We start from the raw sequence: 26,722 nt of genomic DNA, 5'->3' as shown, positions 1-26,722 counted from the left end.
AGACATGACTGCAAAGAATAATTGATTACGTCTTTAGTTCTATTGGTGGCCTGTGTGCTGGAAGAGAATTTTTCTTCTTCATGTTGGCAGGACCTCATCACAGATGTACCTGTATGTTTAATCGAAGACCATAGCAGATCACACTCCTGTTGCTTTGCTTGTTGAGGCTGCAGTCCCCTGGGACAGCAGGGTATGGCTGCTGGCAGAGCCCTTCCACCACAGCAGGAAAAAATGGAAATAAGCCACGGGCAGTCAGCACTCTCGATGGAAGGGATCAGTAGCAGTAAAAATCAATAGTGCTAATGGTATGGCACTTTTGCTAAAGTTAGCTAACAGCAAAATGGAAACACTTATACCTTTTAAAACATTATTTTCACGAAACTGTGTTCTATTTTTCAGGAAAATTGAATTCAAAACCTATTGACCTCAGCAACTCTTGTATTGAAACCCAAATGAACATTAAGTATGAAAAAAAATCCAAATGTAAACTAACTGGAGTGCATGATATACATGCATGCACAAGTATCCTAGCACAGATATAAGGATATATATTATACTAGCAATCAGTGTACGGGTCAGAAGGGAATGCCAAAAGTAAGAATGATATTAGTGTTAGTTAACTGTTTCAGGAAATCTGTATTAATCCTCGCACAAGAAAGCATGATTTATTGTAACATTTATTTCAAAGCTCATACTGCTAAAAAAAACCACAAACACGTACACATATCACTGGTTATTGCACAGTAAAGGCAGAAAAAGAATAATCGAATTGGCCAAAATATTTTTTACACTTCTAGGGAAAAAGGGAGGAAAAAAATTGTTTCACACACAGTTATCTAAAGAATGAACAGATCATCATGGCCAAGCAACCTCCCAACTGTTGCAGCCATGGTATTCATCCATAAAGTTCTGCATTATGTGTTTAATCCACACATTTGTACTGAAACATGACCTTTGCAATCAGCTTTACAAAAAAAAAGTAAAAGGTACTCTCAAAAAATTTATGGTGTCCAAAAGTGTATTGCGACAACATTCTGTCTCTGAAACATGCACACTTTTTTCTGTGTAACTTTTTCACATCTTCAATGGTCAGCAGCTGGTTTTATGGATTTTTTTTAAGAGAAAATTGAGTTCACCATGACTTAAAACTGTCAGCTTCACAAAGACGTGTTGAAAAAAAAACAAAACAAAACACCCTCGGAATACAGAATTTAGTATGGCATTGTGTCTCACTTTTGCCCCAGTGTAAAGAAAACAGCATATCCATACACAGCACAGACCCAGTCTTAGCTGTGTGTTTAAAAGATGTAACTATATCAAATCAGAACTTAACCTTGAAAAAGGTCCACACAGCATCCCACAGTTCAGATTATAATGGTGTTTGATTACCACCTTTAAAGAGACAAATCCCTTAAGTCAAAAGCAAATGAATGAAGCACAAGTTTTCTCAGAACTGCTTATTCAGAAACAAATTTGGTGACTCAAAAATTCAGAGGAATTTGGGTGCAAATTTGAGTGCATTTTTTTAAAGCAGCTTGTATGAACTGGGGAAGTCTTGACCTAACATCCTACAGTATTTCAAGATTGGCTGCCTTACTGGTTTGATAGCGATCTTCCAGCACTAGGTGCAGAATAAGATTGAGAAGTGTGTCTGTAATCTCTTGAGCACCGTTTTAAACTGCCCATAAAGTTCTGGGTAAACAAGAAGCTATTGTGCTTCAGTGCAAATAGGATATGATTCAAGAGTTCACAGCCTTTCTGGCCAAAGACTCCCAACATACAGTAAAGGAAAATAATAATATTTTTTGCTCAGAACATGTTTAATTACATGTATTTTTCAAATAGGATTTGCAAATGATGCCACTCTGTACAGAGCGATGCACAAACGAGATTCAGCAGCTGCTCCTCTGCTGCTCTGTGCAGATAACATCAGGTTTCTTGGATGTGGCAGGTCCTGGAATTTTCTGTCCAGTTTTGGAAGGAAGGAGGAGACAGAAGATAGGAGGAAGCAATATTTTATCTATATCACTCTCTGGCAAACTTTTCAGAAACACCAGAGCAACGGTGTTAACCCAGCTCTGAAACAGGAACACTGGTCAGCTCAGAGGAAAAACAATGATGCCCAAAGAATCCCTTGGGGAGAGGTAGGTCAAGCTGTGCAGATATGACTGCTGAAGACAAAGAATACACCACTACTATTTTTTATTTGTAAACTAAGTAATTGCTTAAATAGTTCATTTTAAGGCTTTGGAAATGTGAAATCTCTTCCCCTTCTTAAAACAAGAGGTGTATCAGGTGATTAAGGTAAACATGAGAATTAAAAGGAATAAGAAAAGTTTAAAATATTTTTTTAATTACTCTCTAGTAATTGTTAGACTTTCCTAATTAATGTAGTTAGAAATCCTGAGCTAAAAGCATGTAGTGTGGAACTGATGTTGTTGTACATGCCACATTGATAGCATCTCAACCAGGAAAATAAATATATCACCTCTTACTTTATAGAACACTTTTGAAAATAAAGACCCAGGACAATATACTCTCAGCATACCTCCTGCAAGGACTTTGTAAATACCTGTATTTGACACAATGCTTCATTTGCAAAGTTGTTGCCACTAAATATAATATTTGTTCCTCAAAATTCCTCCACAGCTGTGGTAAATGCCTCGGGGCCACCTAAGTCACCCCCATGCGTCACCTAGGTAATGCTAAGGGCACAGCCTGCTAGCAGGGAGAAATCCAAGGTGTACCACCTCAAGGGGCTCCTGAGAACAGTAGCTTAGAAATGCAAACCATGGTTCTTTCTCCAGATGCTTTTCAGCCTCAAGGTTATCGGAATAACCTTAGTTTTTCTTTATCATTCCCCAGCAAGCTTACATAAGTCAAAACATGACTCAGAAAGTCACTGACTTTCCGTGATCTTGAAGCTACAGGCAGGCCTCACCCAGCAGAGAACAGTATTCGGCAAATGTCCTCCGTGTCCTTTCTCAGAGTCCATCTTTAATTAAAAAATTTGCATAGCATTTTTGGCAGGAGCTTTTCATTTGATGAGGCTGCAACAGATCACTTCCCACTGAACTCTGCTGCAGCAGTTGTTCCTGGGAACTACTGCAGGCAAGTTAACTGCAAAAATACATGCTTAGTAGAAATCTGTAGAGAGAACATTAAAACAAACACACAAAAAAAGGTCACTTGTGTTCTGGGAAAGAGATTTTCTTATGTTATTGTTTGTTTGTTTGTTTTGCTAAGGTGGAGTTATTTAACTATTATAGAATACATTGTGGCTTTAGTACAAAGTGAATAATGAGGCCACTATGTTTGAAAGTTGATAAGCTCCACACAGAGCACTAAACTTCCACCCTACCAAATGCTTGAGTATGTAAATGATTCTATCAAAGCCACTAAGATTGCTTATATGTCTAGCGCTAAACTAACATCTAGTCTTAATTAACTAGGACTCCATTTGGTGGCAGAAAATTAACTAATTTAGGAAGTTTGGGAATTTTTAGGTGATTTCACTAGCAATTTGTTGGTATTTGGCCTTTGTGTTAAGCAATCATAGAGCTTGCAGCTACAAAGAGATGTGTTTATTTGCAATCCCCTGATTCCTAAGAATGTCTTTGTTAACACAAGAATTAATGGGAATTATATGTAAATAGTATTGCAAAGATTCCATCAAGAATAATTTTCCCAGGACGTTATCTGACCCTGAACGAAATGGTAATGTTTCCTTCAACCTTCAAACTTGTCAAGCAAGACTTATTTTTAGGAGTACCTCACAGCGGAAAACTGTAAACAGGAGATTTTAAGCACATAGAGACACTGAATAAATAACGACTTTGTGCTTCATTCTCCAGATGGCCAGCGGTGCTCTGTCAAAGCATACTGGTTACCAGCTGTAGACAAAGCTTTTCTGGCAATTGTTCTGACCACGGGTAAAGAATGACACAAAGTCAAGCTTATGCAAAAGCCACAAGTTTATTATAAATCACATGGCAACACATATGATGTGGTGAGGGGGTAGAGGGTGGTTCACATAGCTCTCAGTTGGGAATTCCTAAATAAGACAATGCTGGGTCTCTTGATTTCACACCTCTATCGTTTTAATAAGATACTCGCTAGATGACCAGATCAAAACATACAAGGTTACAAAGTGTTACCAAGAAGATGGAAGAACAGGGTCTCTTAGCCCAGAGATGAAGGAGAGTTTTGAAGGGAGTTTTGCTACTATAGTGGATGAAATACCAGTGTGGGAGGGGCCACACTGCAGAACTGATCCTTAATACAATAACCTAACTTAAAGGTGGTATCAGAAAGGGTCATTCGTGGGCCACACACAGAGGCTTCGCTTTAGATGTGGCTGTTATAAAGAATAAAAAGTTGGGATCATTGTATTTAATTGAATTCTGAAAAAGTTAAAAACTGCAGTAAAAGAGTTTGAAAATTTCCTCAAGTTAACCAGTTCAATTACTCAAAAAGTGATGGTAACTGAACAGCCAGCTTCCTCTGAATTCCTCAACTTCACGCTCCATAGAAACTATTGCACTAGTCCTACTTGGAAAATTTTTCCAGCTCAAAAAACCTGAACATATTCTTCTCTTTTCAGAAAGCTGTCTTGCTTGAAAACTGTAACAAGAGCAGAAGAGAAGCTTGTAATTTCTGCGAACAAGGAAATGAAAATGTAAAGAACTATGCAGCTTCCCAACTGCCTACTCAACCAGCTGTACGCTCCTTGGTCGTCCTGACAATTACACCATGTATTTCCTTCTACAGAAAGAAAACATTTCCCGATTCCAGACCAACCACTACATGTATGCAGACTAAAAGCTGTTCTTTTTGGAAGGTGCAGTACCTTGCACAATCACTGCCACTGGATTGTCCCATCCCCTTCGTTTTAGCCTCCCACCATGTCTCTCCTGCAGGCTGGAAAACAAGTGGGGTCACAGTCATTTTGCATGAGATGGTCACAGAGTGCCCGACAGGAACGCTACCGACCCTGACCAGCTCCTTGATGTTATTAACAAGTGCCATACGCTAAGGCCTGGCTGAAACAGGTTAGGGACGATGAACATCCTGCTAACAGCTGCAGAGGGAGCCTGGCCGAGGAAATATTGTTTTCCTTGCTATACAGTTCCTTCGAAATTTCTGTTCGAAGCAAGCGAGGGACAGGCGATGTCTTTCTCCGGGCCCTCTCCCCGCTGGAGGGCAGGGAGGCCGGGTCCCCGCTGTGCCGGGGCGGCCCCGCTCCACACAAGGGAATTTCAGGGCAAACGCCGGTTACAAAGCGACGCCGCTGAACGCCCCGGGGGCGTGTGTGTGTGGGGGCACGTCCGCCCCAGTCCGCGCCCCGGGGACCGACCGGGGCGGCTCCCCCGGCCTCCCTCGCTGCGGCTCCCTCCCTCCGGCCCTGAAGAAGAGGCTGGGGACTAGCAGCCCCGCCACCGCCCCGGGTGCCGTGCCGAACCGAGCCGAGCCGAACCGGGGAAAGGGCCGGCCGGGGTGGGGGAGTGGGGAGGGGGCACCGCCGTGCGGCTACATCAGCCCCCGCCTGCCCAGCGCCGGGGTTGCTGCTGAGCCGCCCAACAGCCCCCAGGCGGCGGCGGCAACTGGGGGACGCTGAGGAGGAGCCGCCTGCGCGGCCCAGCGGCGGCGGGCGGGCCGGACACACCGACCGAGCAGCCGCGGCCCGCGGCGGAGAGGGGAGACCGGCAGCCCAGCCCGCACCGGCAGCGCCATGGCCACCAAGGTGAGCAGCCCGCTGCGCGGCCTGGGGGGGCGTGTGGGGTCTCCGGGACGCCCCCTGCGCCTAGCCCGCGGCCGCCGAGCAGGCCCAGCGGAAGGGCTCGGTGGGCAGGAGTGAGGCCCCGCGGGGGGCGAGCTGTGTTTCGGGGGTCGGGGGAACGAGTCCCCTCCCCGGGGCCTGCCCCTCGCCGCCGGCCGCGGGAGGGAGGGAAGGAGTGAGGGGAGGAGGGGGCCGCTCGCTCCCGCCGCGCCGTGCTTGGGCCTCCCCGCCGCTGCTCGACCCCTCCGAGCGGCGCGGAGGGCTCGGCGGGGCAGCGCTGGCTCTGGGGCACGGGAAAGTTGTTTTCTGCTTCGTTTCCGCCACCCGGCTTGCCCGGCCCAGCGCCGCTCTGGGGCTGGAAAGCCGCCGAAGGCCGAGAGCTGCTGCTCCTGTAGCCCGGGCGCCCCTGCCCCACGTCCACCGTGCCGCGGCGAGCGGCGCTGGCCGGCGGAGCGCGGCGGTGGCGGGGAGAGGCCTGGGCCGCCGGCGGGCCGTGCCGCCCGGCCCTGGGACGGGGCGTCCCGGATGCCTCCCCGGAGCCCTGGCTGCCCCGTCGGGTCAGGGCTGGCGGTGCGGACCCCCTTGAGTGTCACCGGGGGACAAGCGTGCTGTGTCTCTTGAGGGAGCCCAGTGTCTACAGTGTGTGACCTGCTAATAGTGGGTTCTGATTTTTACCAAAAAAAACCCCGCAGGAAGTGAAATTATTTTGTTCAATTCTTCAACAGTATTTGCTATTAATGCAGCAGTCAAAATTAGTCCATCCTGTCTGAAACTGGTCTCTTTCTAAATTAACGATATTTATTTACTATATTGGTTGGTGAAAGACTCTCAGGTTGTGTAGGTGTGAGTTAACTTCCACCAACAAATGTCATCTGTAAGCTGTCTAAATATCGTAGAAGGCTTTTTTGGTATTTGAAGTTAAACTTTGAGTCACCTGATTCCATAAACTTGGCCAGCAGTTTAAAAACTTCCTTTTACTGAGGCGGTTTTCGTATGGTGTGCTGTTCGTATTGTGCTTCTCAGGACTGGAGAAATTCTGCATCTTGAACGTGTCATTTGATGTATAAGTAGCTGTCTCTGTAACCATTTAAGTTGATGATTACTCAAGTGGTAGTAGAATTTTTCAGAAGCACAGATTTAAGGCGTCAAAATCACATAAGCAGTGTAAGAAGTATTAATGTAGTGAAATTTATGTTCTGTTGAAGTTTTAGAATGTTATTGATGGACTCAGTTTTAATATTGGTGGTTGCCACTGACTTGTGGGATGTGTGTGTGGATAATATGTAGTCAGTATTAACTATTGCAAGTATTAAGAAAAAGAAAATTACTTCTGTGTACACATATACTACATAATATGTAGTATGCTAAGCAGATACTGTGCTAAAACAGTTTGCTCTTTTACTCCTCACTTTGGGGTGCAGGATCCTCATGGGATCCTGTGTTCTGTGCCAACCACGTGAAGCCATTTTATTCACACATTTGGAAACTTTGCTTTCCTTGAAATAATATTTTGGAGTCCTTATGGCCTCAGACCAAAGGGTGTATAATTTCTAACTTGCCAACTGTCTTGAAATCAGGTGGTTCAAGTAGTTTCATTCTACACATTGCAAGTTATGGTAATTTACTTTAACTTGAAGGTTAAAATCAGGAAGTGATACTCAGTAAAGACTTGATATTTTATTGTTAAGATTTTGATGTGCTGTTAACTGAGACCAGTAACGAAGAGAAGCTTACTTTATTTTGTTAGGTCCTTCTCTGTGAATGACCTTGTTTTGTATTTTAATTTGTTGAATATGTGCAAGCATCAGCTGTTATAAAGGATACGGTTTTTTAACAATGTAGGAGAGTCTTTAGGAGCTCAGCCAACTAACCCGTCACCCTTTTACTTGGAAAGCATATTTTGTTTTTTGAATTGTAAACAAACTTCCTACCTTCCGCTTGCGCTTCTATCACAATAGCCTGTTTTTAAAAGAAATATACAAAGTGTATTGGTATTGTATGTGAGAATGTTAACTAAACTATAATTAGTCATACAGAGTGTGAGGTTATTCAAACTTTAATGGTGCCAAATTCTATATGGTATGTATGGGCGACTGACACGTCTGGCCTGTGTTGCATGGGCTGTTAGTGCTTCCTGAATTAATTCCTGTTTAAAATAGAATATACTTTCTAGGGAGGGGTGAGGGGAAGTTTGGTCTTGATTTGAATGCTTTCAGTGACAGAAAATCCAGGTTTGTATGGTGGTGGTATTTTCTAAGCCATCAACTCTCTTGTTGTTGATGCTTCTTTATTTTGAATCTAAATTTGCCCAGCTTCTGTTTCCAGTTTTATTATTTTGTTTATGAGATTTGAAAACGCTTTTTTTCAGAGTGCTCGGGTATCTGGAGGTGGGGGAGAAATAAGGATTTCTTCCACATCTTGACTGTAAACCCTGGCTGGCTTTCTTGCTTCCCTCTTTGACAAGCCACAGCAGTTAGGTTCGTAGAGTTTTCCAGTATGAAGACAAGTTTTACAGTCACATAGCGTGCTGGCTCTTTCCTATGCCATTCAAACTCTCAGGATTTCTTACTGAAACAATAGTAGTTTTTAGGGGAGAAGAGTACTATTTTAATGCAAAGAGGCTTTTCCTGATGCTTTCCTGGCATATATGTTAGCTGACATTTTGGCAAGGAGTCTTGCTCGAACAAGGCAGAAGTGGCTGTGGGCCTGTGTCTGATGCTGTGAGCTGAGCTAGCAGGAACCTTTGCTCCTTCTCTCCTTCTCCTTCCCTGCTCCTAATCCCGTGTTGTTGGTATGTCCCAGGAGTTGACTCCAACACTTGTCAGGCCCGTCTTTCAGCTGCTGGAAGTTTTTAAAATAGCAAATGGTTAACTGAACAGAAAGAGTGGGGCTGTTTTCTGTAGATCTAGGGAGGTACAGTGGCTGAGTTTGCCCAGAGCTGATGCAAAAGGTCAGGTGGAGTGGGGATGAGGAGACTTTCTTCATGGTGAGGGGTGGAAATATAAATGGGAAACAGGGATCTGAGACTTCTGGTGGCAGTTCTTTGGTTGCCTAGATCCTTACTGTAACTTGGCAGTGGCCTTTCCAATTCCCTAAAAGCTTGCTCAAGGGTCACATTCTCTAAAAACTGAAGCAAGTGAAAAAACAACCAAACAAGATTGTTAAAGAGATCTTAACTTCCTAAGTTTTACAGTAATTTAACTGAACCTCACTTCAGAGGTGGGCAGTTTCAAATCCATGTTTAAGAACTGCTGCATGAACCTACATACTGTATTTTGGATGCTTCTTTCAGAAATGGAGTTTACTTGTAACTGTGCATTAAAAAGAAGGCGGAAAGTACTTGGGCTTAAAAGCATGTCATGAAGCTTAAAATACTTTTCAAATCTCAGTTGTGAAGAAAATGCAGTCTTGTGAATTTGTTTCAGTGATAGCTTTTGTTTGTTCCTCCTTGACTTCTTTGGCCTTTTCCTCTTCTTTCCCCACTAGAGTTTTCTAAGTCCCAGCCTTACTCATGCCCTTTCTTTTATTTTTGAGTTTCATTGAATAGGGAGAGCTAGAAATGTCAGGAAGTTATATGCTGGCTTTTAAATAACATACTCCCTACCTCACTCTATTTTTAGTTATTTATTATTTTAAAATGTAGGCAAGTCCTTGCCTTGAAAAGGCTCATGTTTTGACATTTGTGAAGTCCTGATTTCAGAAGGAGGTGATGATATTAAGATAAGTTGATAAATTATGTGCACACTGATGGTCAAGAGAGTTCTTTTGGAACCTGTGCTGCTAATGTGCTGTGAAGGTTTTAATTTAAAAGATGAAGTTGGAACTAGGAGCAGATAAACTCTGATTTATAGGAGTAACAGTGAAGTTGGTAGCATTACTCCCACAAGCTAGGTATTTCACAAGGCAGGTGTTGAACTTAATGAGGATAGGCCCCTCTGTGTCAACAGCACCAAATTTTACTTTTTAACTTTAGAGGCACCAGTATTCCACCATTATGGTCTTGATTGTTCAGTGGTTTGTCTACTTTAAAAACTCATTTATCTGGTCCTGTAGTGTTGGGGTGGGTTGGTTTGTTTGTTTGTTTTTGTGGAACAAAGTCCCTTGAGATAAAAGCTTAGACTGAATATTCTGTTTTTAAAATAAGATATAGCTTAGCAATACTTCTAAACCATGGAAATGTTGTTCAAAGCTCTTTTGTCCATCCAATTACGTTAGATTATCCCGTGTGAATATCACTAACTAGGTAGAGTTGAATTTAGCATGGTTCTTGTACTTATGGTGAGGGAAGATCATGATTTATGTATGAAAACTTCAGGCAGGAAAAAGTAACAGCATGTTACACTTCAAATGAAGATTATTTTTCTTTAAGTGTGTATCCTTCCTTTCATCTTTCTTTTTGATTCTCTACTGCTCTTACTAGTGTAAGGCTCTCCAAAAGACGTATCACAGTTTTGTTTATATCATCACAAAGCTGTTTGTTTGTTTGCATTGTGAATCAGGCAGGAGCAATTCTTTATTCTGATTAGTAGCTGGGAAATGAAGCATTCCTCTGTGCTAGGCCTTCCAAAATACCCAGACTGTGTTCTGCAAGTCTGTTGCCTGTATTGTCACAACTTTGAAAGTAGACTTTTCTAGGAAATCAAATCTTCAGGGAACATTCAGTTAATAAATCTTAACACATCTGTGAGCTGGGATAAACTTTTACTATGCAGGTCACTTCATAATCCATTCAGCAGGTTCCACTACTTAAATTCAGCAAGGCAAGATATAATACCAAGTATGAGATCACAGTTGATTTGTGTATGTAGGGCGTGAGGGAACAAAAATTAATTAGGTGAAGTATAATTTTGATTTTATGGTCTTAATCATATGAAAAGTTTGTGGGATTTTTTGTGTGTGTGGTGGTGGTTTTTAATTTATTTATTTATTTATTTATTTATTTATTTATTTTTAAGCTATAATTAAGGAATGAGAATATTTCCTGGGACTTTTTGGAATTTTTTTTAAGGGACAACAAGATGATTAGAGAGGGTCAAAGTGTCTGGCAATGCAAATTTGCCACAGGCTCTTGACCTGTTGGTGGAGTGAGATGTTAGGATAAGCAACAGAACCAAATGAGTCTTAATTAAATAAGATACAGATTTTATGTTCTTTTGTCTTTCAGTCTGACCTTATGATAATTTAAAAGTTCAGTGATAAGTGGGATATGTTGTGCCACAGCAATTACTAGAGCAAGGCTTCTTGTTTGCCAGCCTGTTTCTGTGGTGGGAAGCTGGAGAGCTGATGAGATTCTATATGATGTTGTGCTTGGGTAATGATTCCTCTGACTCACTTTTTCGAAGTTATTTTAAGCACCTGGGCATTGAGTCAGAGACTCATTCCCAGAGGTCGTCATTTAAAAAAACATGATTGCAAAGCTAAAGAGAAGGAAGTCTGCTATCAGATGTCATAAGCTTCATCTGGTTTGTAGACTCAGCGATTCCGATTTTCACTCTGGTAGAACTTCTCTGTAAATTAGTATTATTTCAGCAAGAAGTCCGTGCAGTTAACTGTGCCTTTGTAAAAGTTTATTTTTATTTCATTCTTTCAAGATTTTCCTCTGTGAATTTTCAAACTTCTGATCTTCAGGTCTTGGAAAAAGCTCCTGAAATATTGAATATCCATGTGTTATTCTGTTTGTAAAAACCTCCTTATTTGATTAGGACATCACTCAAGTTTTAGGGCTTAGAGAGATTACAAGGGGAAAATGATATGAGAACTTCGTTTTAAATATACGGGCTCCCTCCTGTATTAGATTTGCAAGCAATTGTGACACTGATGTTGGAAGCGGTCTTGTGAAACGTTACAAAAGCAGGTAGTAGAGACTGTAAAATAGTGGGAGTGATTTGTTTCAACCAACACTGCAGTAGGACAGATGAACATTTAGATATCTGGAATTATTGAAAGTAAATAAGTATTGTACTGTTCAGCATTTATACCTAAACCTATTTTCAAGTTTGTTTCACAATTACAAGGTAATGCAAATTCAGTTTAAGCTCCTCTGAGGGGGCAAAAATCAGAGCTTGTGCTTTTACTTCCTTTAGCTGTATTCCTGCTTTCTCAGCAATTTATGATTGGAAATGAGCTTCCCAAGTAAAACAAAGTTCAAAAACCAAAGCAGTCTTGTAGTAGTCCAATAAGCAAAATTTGAGTGCTACTGAAGAGGAAAAATATATGCATATTGCTTACTGGAAAGTTTAATTTAAGCTCTGAGAGCCTTATAGTTTGTTTGTTTGTTTGTTTTTCCAAAGCAGTTTTCTCTTTGAGCTTCATATGAGTAAGAAACCTCTGTCAAAAAAAAACCAGGCAGAATCACTTAACTTTGTGACAGTGTCCTTTGTGAGACCCACAATGAGAAGGGCACAAAGAACAGCTCTTGTGGGGAGCTGCCTTTATGAGGCTGACCCAGCTGTTGTGTAGTTGTAAGGGGACACTGAGGACATGGTGTGGTACAAAGGGCTCATGGGCCGGCCTGGGCACTGCTAGTAGGAGGGTGTGTGCTGGGTAACGTCAAACCAGCGACTCCGAGTGTGTGAACATTTTTTTGTTGGTAAAAACTCTAATTTCCTCCCGTATTTTGGAGCAGCTTATAGAATCATAGAATAGTTTGGGTTGGAAGGGACCTTCAGAGGTTATGTAGTCCAACCTCCCTGCAGGAAACTGCTGTATAGGAGGGGTTTCCAGTGTGCAAACTGGATGGGTGGGAGGCGGAGGGGATGGTGGGAAGGTGGGCAGTGCAGCTTGAGGGAGGCCCCTTGGGAGTCCAAGCAAAGCAGCTGCTTCTGGGGATGAGCAGCCACGCCTGACTTTCTGCAAGTGGGGCTTGCCCAGGTGAAATAATTCAGTCCCACTCTTTATTCTAAAAAGTGGGACTGGGGTTCATGGGCATTTTCTTATGACTTATAGTTGTCTTGCTCTGAGTTGTCTTCTGGTCTGAGTTGCCATCTGCTCTTCCTTGGCAAGGGAACTGTTGTGCTTTTATTGTCTGCATTCATATGGTATCTCTGTTTATACACAGTAGGTTTTGGACTTGCTTTGCTTTCCCCAGCCTTCTTAGACTGTGGTTCTCAATGTTCAGAACAAAAATAAGTTGTCCTCTTGATTCTAGTTGAATTCAAGCGAAGTGTTTGTTTTCCTGGCTGATACAAAAAATTGGCTAATTTTCAAGAACAGCTATTAAAATTCTCTTAGGATAGTTTTAAACTGCTTCTCTTTTCTGTACAAGGATTTTTTTTTTCTTTGTCATGTTTAAATGGGTGCTTTCCAAAAGAAAGATGACCGACATGAGGCTGTGGTTCTGATTTAAATCCTGGGGTTCCCTGGAGAGCCTATACAATTTCTCTTACTGCAGCAGTAAAGCTATGACTGAGGTACTTCATTTTGTCCTACAACTTCATCAAATTTGAGAATTAAGCTTAAATGTTTTATTTCCTCCACTGCATTAATTCCTTTTGGGGGGTTAAGATTTAATTCAGGAATTGAATATTGCAGTAACATATGATAATATAATGTAATTAGTGCTTACCTAGTTACAGCAGAGTTCTTTCAGCAGTACTGTAATTTCCTCCCTTAATAGCCCAGTATTTGTCTTCTGAAAATGGTTGCTTATGGAATACAAAATTAAGTATCTTCCTTGCTGCAAGTAACCAGACCATATTCTTGGAAGCTCGTATATGGTTTTTGAATTGTAATTTTTATATCAACAGCTCTGTCAGATTCTGTCAAGCTGCCAGATTTTCTAGTAATTTGTAAGGAAGCAACAGTTCCAACTTTCTTTTCTGACTTCTTTGATGTTCTCTGTCACTATAAAGGTTGCTGGTATGAGAAAAGTTTGTGGGGTATCCAATTTAAATAAATTCTTAGATAATGCGAGACGGAGATCTGTAAAGGAGAAACTTGAAATATTGTGTGACTTAATCCAGTTCTGTCATTTTATTTTTTCTCTGGCCAGGTCTAATGATTGAGCTTTGCATATTTGAGCTGCTGTTTAATGTGCACAGTTTGTAACTTTACATGGTCTTGTACTTTTCTGCATTGTCCACAGAAAAGCTTAAAGTAGCTGTGAGCTCAGATACATTAGAACCTGTAAAACCAGAATTTTGCTTATTTCTAGAGTAAAGAAGCTTCATCTGATAAAATAGTAATACATTTATGGTGGTATAATAGTTTCCTCACTTGTGTTCATAAAATAAAAGTAAACCTAGAAATAGTTGAATTATTGGGCTTTCATAAAGTAGTATTTATAAAGGGGACTAAGAGATCCCAAAACATTAGTCTATTGATTAATGTTGGTTACTGAAGTAACAGAGAATTTAGCAGAATTTCACACTGTTCTGTATTTTAGATTCCTTCTCACTGTCTTCAGTTAGCATGCTATTGAGCACTTGTTTTTCTGTTAATATTATCAATGTTTGGGACTTCAAAGTAGTACAACTATGACATCCTGTATTTTACAGGTCAGGTTTTATTTGAAGTAGAATAATTTTAAGATGCAGGTAGTTTGCTTTCCTAGTTCTTCCTTTGCTTCTGGACTGGCCTGTGCAGCTGGTATGTTGAAATGCACAACCTGTAATAGTGTGGTGAGTCTCAAAAGGCTTGAAGTTCATTAGATAACTGTAGCAAAACTTTGTACCTCTCCAATTACTGGGATAATTACTGCTTTTTCTAATCTCTGCTGTCATAGAGGCAGCACTGTTGTGTGACTACAAGCTGTCTTAATGAGTAGATCACAATGTGACAATTTTTCTTGTGAACGTTGCAGGCTTTTGTCTGAAATCTTCATCTCTTACCGGTTCTGTTCTTTGGGGACAGAACTGCGGGGGTACAATAATGATCACCCTAGAGTTTCAGGCAAACATCATGAGACTCAGCACAGCAGATTTCTGAAAGACACAGTTACATATTGGTTCTACACACTGTTACAAGTGTTGCAGTTTGATTTCAGAGCTATGGTAATGATTAATCTAGGCAGAGATTTTAATCACTCTTGAGATAAATGCATCCTGCCCAACATCTGTAAATACAACCCCATGCTGTTCTTGCTGCAGTTTTATGTCCTGGTGTAACTGGAATTTAGCTTCTCAAATTTGAAATTGTTTAGTCCCCAGTCAATTCGGGGACCTGGAGTAGGGTGGTATTCAGAAAATAAAATAAGGAGAACTGTGGGCACTTGGAGCAGTGCATTAAATGGATTCTGAAAAAGGTCTTCCGATATTATTGGAGCTCCTCACTTATGGTTAAAAGTTTTGCAGTGCATTGTTAATAACTGATAAGTGGTTTATAAGTAAGGTTTTAAAGAAAAAAAACTTAAGGTGCTTAGCCTAACTGAAAGCTCAAATGTGATTCACAGGAGTATCTGAGTCAGTATTTGGAAATGTCTGTAAATCACATGGGCGTCTTGCATGTATTTCTGCAACTGAATTTCCCTTGCTTCTGTATTGCTTGGGTTCGTGGCGATTCTGAGATTTGGTTTGACACTGCCCCATACATAAGTCTGTATGAACACCACAAAAGGTAACCAAGCACCTCTTTTAATAGTGCATGGTGGTTCTTTTGAAACTGTCAGAATTTGAGTACTGTTTTTTAAAATTACTGAGCTGCTTATAGATAATCCATAGACTTGAAAATCCTTAAACACTCTTGTAAACCTAGAAAATACTGCAGTTTTTCTTAGCTTTTTTCATGCTTTGTGGCAGTGGTTATCTACCCACCTGTTTTTTAACTGCATGGAAAGAAGCTATAATTTGTTTTAATACCTTGAGATTTTAAGCTCGGTTACATTCTGACACTTTTAAGAGATCCTAGTCTTTTAACCATTTTAGTTCTTGTACTGCATCAATGACTTTAAGTCCTAGATGCTTCAGCTAGATGAGGGGCCTCCCACTGTGTCAGAATTGACTCAAATACAAGTTCTTGACGTCTGTAACCCTGGCCAGGCCTGCGTTCCAGTGGCCTTTGGGGTGTGCTGGTGTTTGCTAGCTATAAAGAAGCTTGTGCTCTGTAAATAAAAAAGAATATTTGTAACCAGAAATGAGCTGGACTAGAATGAACAGAGTTCATGTCATCTTTCCTGGCCAAAAATTGATTTTTGGGAAGACAGTGAAGTCCTGTATGGTAGATCTTGAAGAACTAATCTCTTCCTGAGGTCTGAAGAGCTAAGCTGTCCTCACTGAGGAAAGCCTGAGTTGCTGAAGGGGCTAGTAAGTAATTGTCTTTATTACTAGAGAAGACATTTCCAAGTCTCTTTAACACTTGAAAACTTGCCTAGTCACTTCTTTCTCACACAAAATCATATAGAAATGGCTTCGAGGTAAGCTTATTACACCTTTATTCTAATTCTAAAAGTGCCAGTGGTTTAAGCCACATGCATGTTGGTGGGGATCAAGTATATAATTGCTGTCACTTACCCTATAACCACTTCAGACTTTGTGGTTTTTGCTTTTTGGGAGCTCTTCATGCTTTGATAACCATTTTCTGGCAATATGAGGCAGACCTTGTAATCCACTGTGAATACTTAATTAAATACCTGCCTGAAGTTTTGTAGGCACGTGCAGTTTCTGAGGTAAGAGGAGCTCCTTGTTCTGTCTCTCCTCTGTCTGCGAGCAAGTTTTATTAGCAGGAAGAAATGATGCAAGTCCTTGTTTCTTAGCTTTTTATCTGTATTTAATTGGCTTCTATTGTGCTTATAGTCACCAATGTTGACTTTAAATGAGTAGCTGCAGGCTGTTGAACTTCTTTTAGAGTTGAAAAATTGCTCAGAAGAAGGTGAGCTGGCAGGTCAACAGGCACATTTTTAATGTGGATTTGTAGAGTGATGTGAGGATCTAGCAATTACAGCCGGTGCGGGAACTTGGAGTAATGATATCAGAATAATTGTGACCTCTCTTAGTTCAGAATCTGAGTTCTTATCTGAATTTAGTTTCACTTTTTTAGATGAGTTTACTTTAATTCTGATGTTGCTGAAAGCGAAAAACGGTTGTGTTAAAAAAGAAATGTAATACTAAAAGGAGCTTTTTATTAAACAAATGAATTTTAATTTTTTCTTAGTGTTTAATAAAATCATAGTATGAAAGCAATTTGAAGGGATGGTTCAGTTTCTCCAGGCTAGTAGTTTGTTTGGTTGTTTTTTTCTAGGCAAACCTTGTTGAGCACATATACAAGAACAGTGATGGCTAGCACTATACAGGCAATACATTGTCTCCGTTTCCTCTGTATGAGTTAGAAAGATAAGCATTGGAGTCTTTTATTCTTTGTAATAAATCTTTATCACTTAAGCGGTTTCTAGAATAATGTATAATCTCTTGAATTCCTAAGGTAAGGCTTCCATAGCAGTGTGTCTGAGATTACAGTATTCCTAGTGCTCTCACCCTTCCATCTTCAGTTTTTTGTTTGCTCGTTCTCTGTCAGGAGTGGCAGAGAGGAACACATGTAGAAATCAGTGATGGCAGGACAGAAGGTATCTGCCTTTCCAGGCTGGGAGGCAAAGGTACTTGAAAAGCTACTTGATATTTCTGCTGAGACTGTCCAAATGTACACTTTGCCTTGCAGCCTGATACAGTTGTGGTAGAGGGACTAAAATGAAGAGGCATTTTTTTGGCAAATTGTAGCACCAGATGTTACAGCTGCTGCAGTGGAAATCTCTCCAATCTTGGAGTGCTTACTGGCTTTTGGATGAGCTTGGGTTTCAGGATAAAGTGCGAGGGAAAGGTTAAATCTATTGAAATGATAGTCACTGTTGGAAGAAAGGTACTGTCATCAGATCTCCGCGGTAGGGGCCTCCTGCCTATGTTTCTGAAGCTCTTTTCTTACTGTTTTTCTGACCTCTTTGGACACCGGTTGTTTTAAACTTCTTGCAGTACCCTTAGTAATATCCACAGTGGGACTTAGTGTGTGTTTTGACTTGCTGAGACGTTTTTCAAAGATGCATTGATTAAAGCTGGCAACTTAAGTAGTCTGTTTGCAAATGGTAAAATGAAATTATGGTTAAACTGCCATTTAGAGCTTTGCATACCCGACGTTGTTGCTGTAGCTTCACTGACGCAATGAAGACGGCTAGGGCTTTAATGCTGACTCTCAGCTGATAACAAGTTGGATGTTGTGCAGTTGTTCTAAGCAGTAAATGGCCTCAAAACCAATATTGGACAGTAATCAAAGGGAAATTGCTGTGAAAGATCAGACAGAACAGAAAATGTAAAAATCTCTAATTGCCTTTTGTTTGCAGAGTACTGCCACTTTTTAGATTAAATGCTTCATTTTGAACCATTCTTTCAGATGCAGTCCAAAGATACTGATTCTTTTTCAGCTGGGTTATTGTCTCTTTTTTTCTGCTTCCTCGATTTCTTCAGTCCTGGGATCCCAACCTGTATTCTAGGTATGCTATTTCTGTTTTTTCTATTAGAACTGCCTTTTGGAATGAATATTTTATTTCTAAAAACAATATTGGTGGGAAAAGCAATTTGAAAAAACAAACAAAACTGAAACAACAACAACAAGCAAACAAAAAAAAACACACAAAAAAACACCTCCCCCAAAACTGTAACTGAAATAAATAACTAACATTAAACATCTTAGCACAAATCACAACTGCATTTTTCACAGTAGCCAAACAAGAAACCAAAACCTACATCAAAAAAACGTGTAGTAGAGAATAAAACAAAGTCTGGGAAGACAGAAATGCATTTTACTATCCTGTGCTTCCAGGTGTGATCAGCACATTGCTTGTCAGTATTTCACAAGTAGCTGGTTTCAAAAGCTTATGTTTAGTAGACCTGCTGAAGAATATTTATACTAACTGATGGAGTTTTTGTAGCAAACCTTTCTGAAGTTTGTTCATAACGGAAATGTTACTGGAGTTATTTGAGGGCACCAAAAGCCCTTTGTTGTTCATTCCAGCTAAAAGCTTAAGCTGCTGTCCTAGAAGAAGAGTTCAAGTCTGCTTACTATCAAGGCTTTTTAAAATTTAAAGAAGAAGAATTGTAGCTTAAAAAAAAAAACAAAAAAACAAAAAACAACAACAAAAAAAGCTGAAGCTAATGACTAACCTTTTTCTTTAGAAAAAAGGGCATTTTACCAGGCTTCCCAAATTACGATTTCTGCTCTCTAGTGGGATACACATTTCTTTGAAAAGATTTATCTGCCCCATTTACTTTCCAAAACAGAAATATCAAATTTGGTCCTCTTTCTGTGAATCTGGGAACTACTGCTGCCAACAGTGGGACAGGAAACTGGAGGCGAAGCGTGACCCTGGAAGGTGTTGCCATTCTTGCTGCTGTGGAACAACAGTTGTTTTTCTGAGACACTGGCACCAAGCAAATTAAACCTGTGAATCCCTGTCCCTCAAAAAGAGCACTGCTGGAGGGCTGAAGCACTGAGGTGCTGAAGCACTGACTACTAAAAGGAAGGCATGCATTTATAATGGGAATTTAATGCTGTGAGCCTTTTATGGATATTTCCTTTGTACTATCTGCTGCTACCAGATGTCCAAGAGAAGCGGCTGTGGTACCAGTTTCCTCAACTTTAACACAGGGGTGTCAAACTTATTGTCACCGGGTGCCACATCAGCCTTGTGGTTGCCTTCAAAGCGCCAAATGTAATTTTAAATGTATAAATGTAAGAGTAGTTACATTTTTACAGTCCTGAAATTACATTCGGCCCTTTGAAGGCAACTGCGGGGCTGATGTGCCCCCTGGTGAAAATGAGTTTGACGCTCCTGCTATAACATATGGCTGAAACAGATTAATCTATGGCATAACAGAAGAGCTCCTTCTGATACAATCAAGTCCTGTCCGTAGGGAAAGCATTTGTAAAGGTGTGTCCAATTTTTGAGTGACTTCTCCGATTTTAGTGCTGTAAAGCATACTTTCGTTGTAATGCAGCAGTTCTGCATCAGGAAGTCTAGTATTAAGAAAAACATTTTGTTTCGGAAGTGTGAACTTAAACAAAAAACAGTAATCACTCTGTGTGGGTTGTTAGTCATTCTTAACAAGAGATTCAGACAGGGAAGCTATTACAGAAGCTGCTGTGGAGCACAACTGATGTGCATTAGCTGTTAGTTTGTGTGCTCATGGCTAGTGAGGAATGCACAGTGGTTTCCGTTGTCCTGCTTCTCCATGGCAGAGGTAGCCCACTCGCTGCAGGTGAGCCCTAACACGGGCGTGTATCTGCCCGTGCACATCAGGGTTGTCAGACTTGGGGGTAGATTGCTCCTCCATCTGAGCCCAGCATCTCTTGAGTGAAATACCTTACAAAAGGCAGAAAAATTCTTATGGGAAGTAGGTGCTCCAGTTGCTTTATCAGCTCTTTCAGGATTCTGGGGGAAATACAGAAGAGCCAGTCCATCAGGATGTCTACAGAGTTCTTGGATACTCTTCTAGTAACTTAGTGTAGTGATAATATAATCCTTCACTGGAATTTTATTTTAATGACTTTTGCTAGCCAACTTCCCACTTCACTTATACAAAGAGTCTTGACACACTGACAGGCATAGTTGCATAGTCTTATGTCTGCTTGCATAAATAAGTTGGTAAATGCTCTTCATTTTTTTTTTCTCTTGGTTTTTAATATTTTCGGAAGAGGGGTGAGGTACTCAGAAGTAAAGGAGAAAAGCTAAGTCTGCTCAAGGTGTGCGGAGGAATGATACTGCTTTTCAAAGTATAGAATCTTTTGTTTTAAATGCTTAGGCAAAATTACTATTATCATTCTAAAAATATAGTAATAATGATTGATTGCCGTGTCTAGAAGTTGAGAGACTTCACACTGTCATGTCAGTAAATGTGTAAACTGGGAAACTGCAGTCCAGATGTGTAACTACAGCAGGTAGAACCAGCTCCTAAAAATGCTGATGTGACACTGAGAATTACTGTTTTCCTTTCTATTTTCTTCTCCTTATTACAATCTAAATATACCCATGCTGCTGAATGGCTCATTTTCTTTTAATAAGGAGGAATTCTTACTGGTTTCCCCTGTCCTGAACTTCTAGAGAAAACCACCGTCTCCCTCTCATTCCACAGAAACGGGAATATGCACCAGAGCTGCAGAGATGCTGGTGATGGGGAGGGCACTTTCCTCCTTGGCATGTGTTGTGCCAGGGTTCTCCTTAATCCATGGCGGCCTCTTCACACCCGAGGGAGCACAAGATGAACACTGGGATGTGTCACAAACTCCCGGTGGGGTTTGGGAAGCTCCCCTGCCACCTGAGCAAAGCGGGGAGGCAGTAGGTGCACGGTACAGTGACCAGGTCTGCTTTCTGGTCTGCTTTTTAGGTTAGCAATCCTTTTTCTCAAAGGATCTGACAAAACCACTTGGTTGTATATTAGGGGGCGGGGAGGGGGGTGAGAAGAGGAAAATAAGTGCAGCCAGTAAAATAAAAGTAAAATAAACTAGTCTTCTTATGGCTAACAGATTAATTAGCAATTCTTGGTTTTGCAGATATGCAGTATTCTGTAAATGAAGCAACTGGCTTTATTCCACTAATAAAATCTTTGAATCTCTGAAGTTCCTGTAGTTCTTGGATTGTTTGTGCTTTTAACATATGATCAGGAGTAAATATGAAGCACAACAGTTACTGTAACAAGTTTTGTTCTTTCTTAAAACTTGTGTTTTGAAGTAATTGCCTTTGTGGTATTCATTCTGTGATCTTTGGAATTTGTCAGAGATTCCAATTTTATCAGCATTGAAAATGTCTATAAGCTTTGACCTAATATTGGATGCATGTATTGCAGTGCTGAGCAGCTAAAATACTTTTCTGGTTAAATGCTTTTTTCTCTCCATGCCCACTTAGGCTATTTTGCCTAAGTGACAAAGATCTGACAAAGCTGTAAGTGACAAAGATCTGACAAAGCTGTAACTGCCACTTGGATGTAGTATTTGAGGCCAGTAAGTAGGGAAAAGTTTATTGCAAAACGAAGTCATTTCCCTTTTTATAGTATTTTGGAACTGACTGTCAAAAATTTAAATAGGTCTGGGGCTGATACCTCTGCCCAAGGAAAGGCTAGAAGGAGGGTTTTTTCATTGGTAACAGTATGGTTATTAAATTGAGGGAAAACATTTAGTCACTTAGTCTCACTTACTTTGGAATTGGTTGAATTTACACTGTCTTTTCCATTAAATCTCAAGAGTCAGAGGGTAGTGTTAAAGTTTACTTGCCAGGAGTTCTTGGGGACTTTATTCCCAACTAGGCAAACGAGTCCAGAAATGCAAGTGGAATGGAGTGTGCTAGCAAAAAAATCTGGAGAATGTATTTGAGACGTCAATGTACAGATTATGTTACAGATGTACTTCAAATACTTAATTTAATGTAAAAATCCATTTCAGTAGTAGTGTAAATTTTTTTTTTTCTTTTCAATTTCTCAAACTGCAGTAAGGCAAAAATTATTTTGGTATTTTTGTACTTTTTTCCTTTTACTTTATTTTTTAAGAACTTCTGAAACAGGAATCCAGAGCAGGGGAATGGATAGACTTTGGCACAATGTATCTCTCTTGGTTTTCCTTCCCTACAAGCTGAATACTTCCAGATTTTTCTGAGTAACTTTATTTCCCTGCTACGTATGGAGAACTGAGTATTTGCATCCGATCTCTCATTAGACACAAATATATCCTACCTTTTCATTCTGGCTGTTCCTGTGAGATGTTTTGCCAGTTTTCCTGAAGGCAGGTAAAATCTTCCTTTGATCTGATGAGCTCTCTTTGTTCCTGTTAATGAAAGGAAGAATTTAATGCTCTCGTGAGCAACTTGAAGTAGACTAGGAAGTCTCTCTGGTTAAGAAAGCTAATTTTTCCTGCTGAATATCTGAGCTTCATAACATCAACTTGCAGGAACCAGATAAGTATTGATAACCTGCTGTCAAAAGGACCTTGTTCAAGACCTTGCATCTACTACTGCTGAGGGGACAGGTCTGGAGAGTGATGCTTTTTGCACCCCTACTTAAAATGTTCTTGTATTTCAGAAGATATGCTGCTTCTCTTTGGTTTACTTTCTAAGGAAAGTAAGGCAGCTTATTCTTATATTTGCATGGAGACCTGATTTTTCTGCTGGATGAAAAACAGTCAGTGTTATTATTGAAAACAGTTATCTCCTCTTCATCTGGGTTTTGCATGGCATTATCTGAAACGGCTGAAAGCTTCAGTTTCAGGGAAAAGCGTTCATGCAGAGTGCTTGGGCCACATGGCTTTCTGTAATGTTGTGCTTTTCTAATGGAGAATACAAAGTGTTTGTTGTGCACATGGTTTGGGATTAGCATTGTCAGCGAATCTACAACGTGTTTCTTCCCACTCTGGCTTTTATTTACACTGAAATGAAGTATCTCTTGACTAGCCCAGTGTATTTCCACATGAAATTAAAATGGAGTGGGGGAACTTGTGTTTTTTTTCTGGTTTTATGTCAGAAGAAGAGATGTCTAGGTGGGGATCATAACAACCTGCAATTTAGAGACAGGCAAGGCTTCATGGTGAATGGTGGTCTTCTGCTATTTTTTTCATATCGTATAACTTGCTTTCAGCAGAAGTCATTATTTTACTGTCATCTTTTGGCAGAAACAATTAGGGTTTTGTTTTGTGTGCGTGTGGGTTTTTTGCATGTTTGGGATGGGTTTTTTTGTTTTGTTTTGGGTTTTTTGTGTGGTGTGGGTTTTTTTTTCTTTTTTCCTCTCCCTGACCTCCAAGTACAAGAAGGACCTCATTGCTATTATTAGTAACACCAATAGAAAATTGTTTTTCTTGGATTTAGTTTTTTAATCTGCAGGGACAAAACCCACTTCTGTTATGAGCTGAGGCAGCTAAAGCATGTGTGCCGTACTGGTGTGGATGAGACTGTAGCCTTGCCTTTCTCAAGATGCACTAGGGAAACTGGTGTGTTTCCAAGTGAACTTTCTGCTGCTCTAATCTATACTGAGTATTGATATTGTAGTTATAACTGTCAGTACTGTCCGTTAAAATGTGTACTTTTTCTGTGTGCCTTTCCTGATCTGTAGTCTAGCTTTCCCTTTTGCTGCTCTTTGATAACTCTACATTGGCATCAGTCAGATAAAATAATGTATTAATTACTTGTGGGGTACCTGGCTACCATAAAGATTTCAGGTGTCTTTTATCTTTTGGAAGTTCTGCTAGGGTGATGAGTCTTCTTTCAGGGGAAGAGAAGCTTTGAAAAGGCATTTATTTTGGTCAAGTTTAAAGTTTATCTAATATGCCACTTTAAATAGTAAGCTAAAACTTTGATTCTAGATCTTCCTTTAAGAGTCAAGGCAAAAATATAAGTGGTTTCTCTCTGCATCCATTTTAACACTGTGCGAGGAAGTAAATATTGTCCCTTTGTAATTCCTGAGACCTTTCTTTGCTTTTAAATCAGAAAGAAATTTAACAGAAGACAATTAAAAGATGTTTGGGAGTATGATCTTAGGCTATGTCACAGTTCTTTGTATAAAGAAGCAGAATTGTTCTTTGTATGTTGGATAACTTTGTCAGTGTTTCAAACATAACATTTCCTTATGTAGCATAGTAGCAGAGTGAGTACACAGCAAAGCCTTTGTGTGTCTAAACACTTAAGAATTAGTTTGGTTTTGTTCTTCCTTCCCCTCTTGTGCCAATATATAATAGGCCTGCTCTCACTGTTAGTGCATTTGTATAGCTCCTCCTGTGTACAAAGAGTCTCGAAATATAACTTTACGTATTGCTTTTTGTGTACAAGACTGGTTACTTACATCTGCAATAATTTGTTTTTCTGAATTGTTGACTCTATGAAACAGTTCCCTTTACCCAAGTTGGAGTTGGAATATGTCCTGTAGGAGGGGAAAAACTTAATTGGATTGTTTGCTAAAGTTAGAAGCTTTTTGTTCTTCCCCTGGAAAATGTTGTGCAGATAGTTCTGCACATGGCAGAGAACAGCCAGTCTTAAACTGTGAGTCCTTCTAGAAGACAGTAATGATCTCTAACACGTTCTGGAGGAGATTTTCATGTTGTGAAGCTTGAGTTGGTGTTCAGTTTGGAGTTCACCTTTCGGAAACATTCGCTTCCTACATGCTGAGTTGCTCTTTGTACATCCAGCCTTACCCTGCTTACTCTTTCTGCTACTTAATAAGTAGTCCTGATACTTCATAAATCTTCTAAATAAGCTTGAAAGCTCACTGCTATTTTGTTTTTCACATACAGGCTCGTGTTATGTATGATTTTGCTGCTGAGCCTGGAAACAACGAGCTGACCGTCAGTGAAGGGGAGATCATCGTAATTACCAATCCGGTAAGAAAACTGAGGTGGAATCAAGGCTTCAGTGCACTTCCCTGATCTACTTCAAGCAGATGGAAGAATAAAGATGCTTCGTGGCATCTGAAAACCCTGGCTACCTTCCCCTGAAGAATTAGTGAATAAACTAAATACAGGGAGTTCTCTAATAGTTTTGTGGAAACAAATGCAATGAGTAGTTCTAGAGGACAAGGGCCCTCTCACTATGTGCCCACACTTAAGAATTGGCTCAGCTTTGTTTCCCTCTAAACAGGGCTGAGTGCCAAGGCAGAGGAAGGAGCTAATGATGGTGATACCTTTCACATCTGAGTATGTTGTCTTTTTTTTGTGTGTGTCTGATGTTCCACATTTTGTGCATGTAATCTTTCAGGTGCTTGCCACTTGCGTTTCATTCTGACATGCCAGGTCCCTTCTCCATTTTGAGTTTCTTAATGACTTCAACATTCCAAGATTTTTCAAAGAACTTGTGACAAGATTTGTTACTAAATTTCTGTATCTTTTCATAATTATAGCAATATGGACAAGGCACAGGGAAGGAGTGGTGAAAATACTATGATAAGACTAAATAGTATTTTGAGCACTGACATTTGATTTGTGTGGGCAACTTGAATTTGAGTGTGCTTTTATTGTCACGTATAATTCTTACCCTTAGTAACAAAGTGTTAGTTGATTCTGGGTTTGATTTTTTATTTATTTATTTATTTATTTATTTAGTGAATTGAGTCAGTGAATAGACTTTCCATTTAAAACATACAAACATAGACCACCTGATCTTGATGCCAGGTTTTATTTATTTGGTTGTGTAGGAAACATGGGTTCTGCAGAATAAACTAAGTCTTTGAAGAGCCTAATAATATATAATCCTGTTAATTTTTAGTTCCACTGACCTGCAATATTTGAAGCAGATATTTAGTAGAACCAGCACCCTCCTTGGATAGTATACTGTGCTGTGGCAGAGGTAGAATTTTAAATGAGTTCAGAAGTTTAATGCAGTTTCACAAAAGTAGGACTAAATAAGTAGTTTACCGCTTCTAAGCTAGTTCTTGGTGAATGAGCCATCTGATGTTAAGGCAGTATATTAGGTTGGTGCAAAAGTAATTGCAGTTCTAGAGTGTGAATTTTAAATCATTATAGCTAGGCTCAAACATATCTTAGTGGTTCCTATTTTGATTAATAAAGATGTGTTTGAGCCTAGTTATAATGATTTAAAATTCACAGTCCAAAGCCGCAATTACTTTTGCACCAACCTAATACTTAAAACGAAGTAAAACTTTATTTTATGCTGTCCATTAATAAACTGTGGGCTAGATTGCCACAAAGGGTTTTGATATTTTTTTATATGGTAAGTTTACACAGCAATAGCATAAGTCATGAAAGACCATTTGATGATTGCTTTTAAGTGCAGGGGTGCAAATGTGACTTCTGGCTCAAGATGTCATTGGTCTTGCAGTTTAGCCAAGCTAGTTGAATTTGTAATTCAAGATGTCTAGTTGTTTCTGTGTTCTTGAGTATAAGCTTTTAGGTACCTAAGAAAAAGCAAATGAAAGTTCATTTCAATAACTGATCGATCTTTATTGTTTAAAATCTTGAACACCTAAGCAGACCTTTTACTATGTGCAGGATTACATAAAATTTCCAAGTGAAAGAATAAAACTTTGATAAACAAATACATCC

General features: G+C 40.1%; 1 protein-coding gene across 2 annotated transcripts in view; it reads left to right on the top strand.

The window, feature by feature from the left end:
• The first annotated feature begins 5,230 nt into the window (after positions 1 to 5,230).
• Positions 5,231 to 26,722, top strand: part of SNX9 (sorting nexin 9) — a 62,596-nt gene continuing 41,104 nt past the window's right edge. Inside the window, exons 1-2 of one of the 2 annotated variants that reach the window (XM_065057307.1) lie at positions 5,231 to 5,743; positions 24,959 to 25,045. In XM_065057307.1, coding sequence (XP_064913379.1) covers positions 5,732 to 5,743; positions 24,959 to 25,045 — 99 coding nt within the window. In that variant the 5' untranslated portion in view covers positions 5,231 to 5,731. The remainder of the gene's footprint in view (positions 5,744 to 24,958; positions 25,046 to 26,722) is intronic. The other variant, XM_065057306.1, reaches the window with a different exon arrangement.

The sequence above is a fragment of the Columba livia genome, chromosome 3 (assembly GCF_036013475.1).
Source record: "Columba livia isolate bColLiv1 breed racing homer chromosome 3, bColLiv1.pat.W.v2, whole genome shotgun sequence".
In the NCBI taxonomy this organism is placed as follows: domain Eukaryota; kingdom Metazoa; phylum Chordata; class Aves; order Columbiformes; family Columbidae; genus Columba; species Columba livia.
Note: the sequence above shows the minus strand (reverse complement) of the source record. Positions and strands in the feature narration are given on the sequence as shown.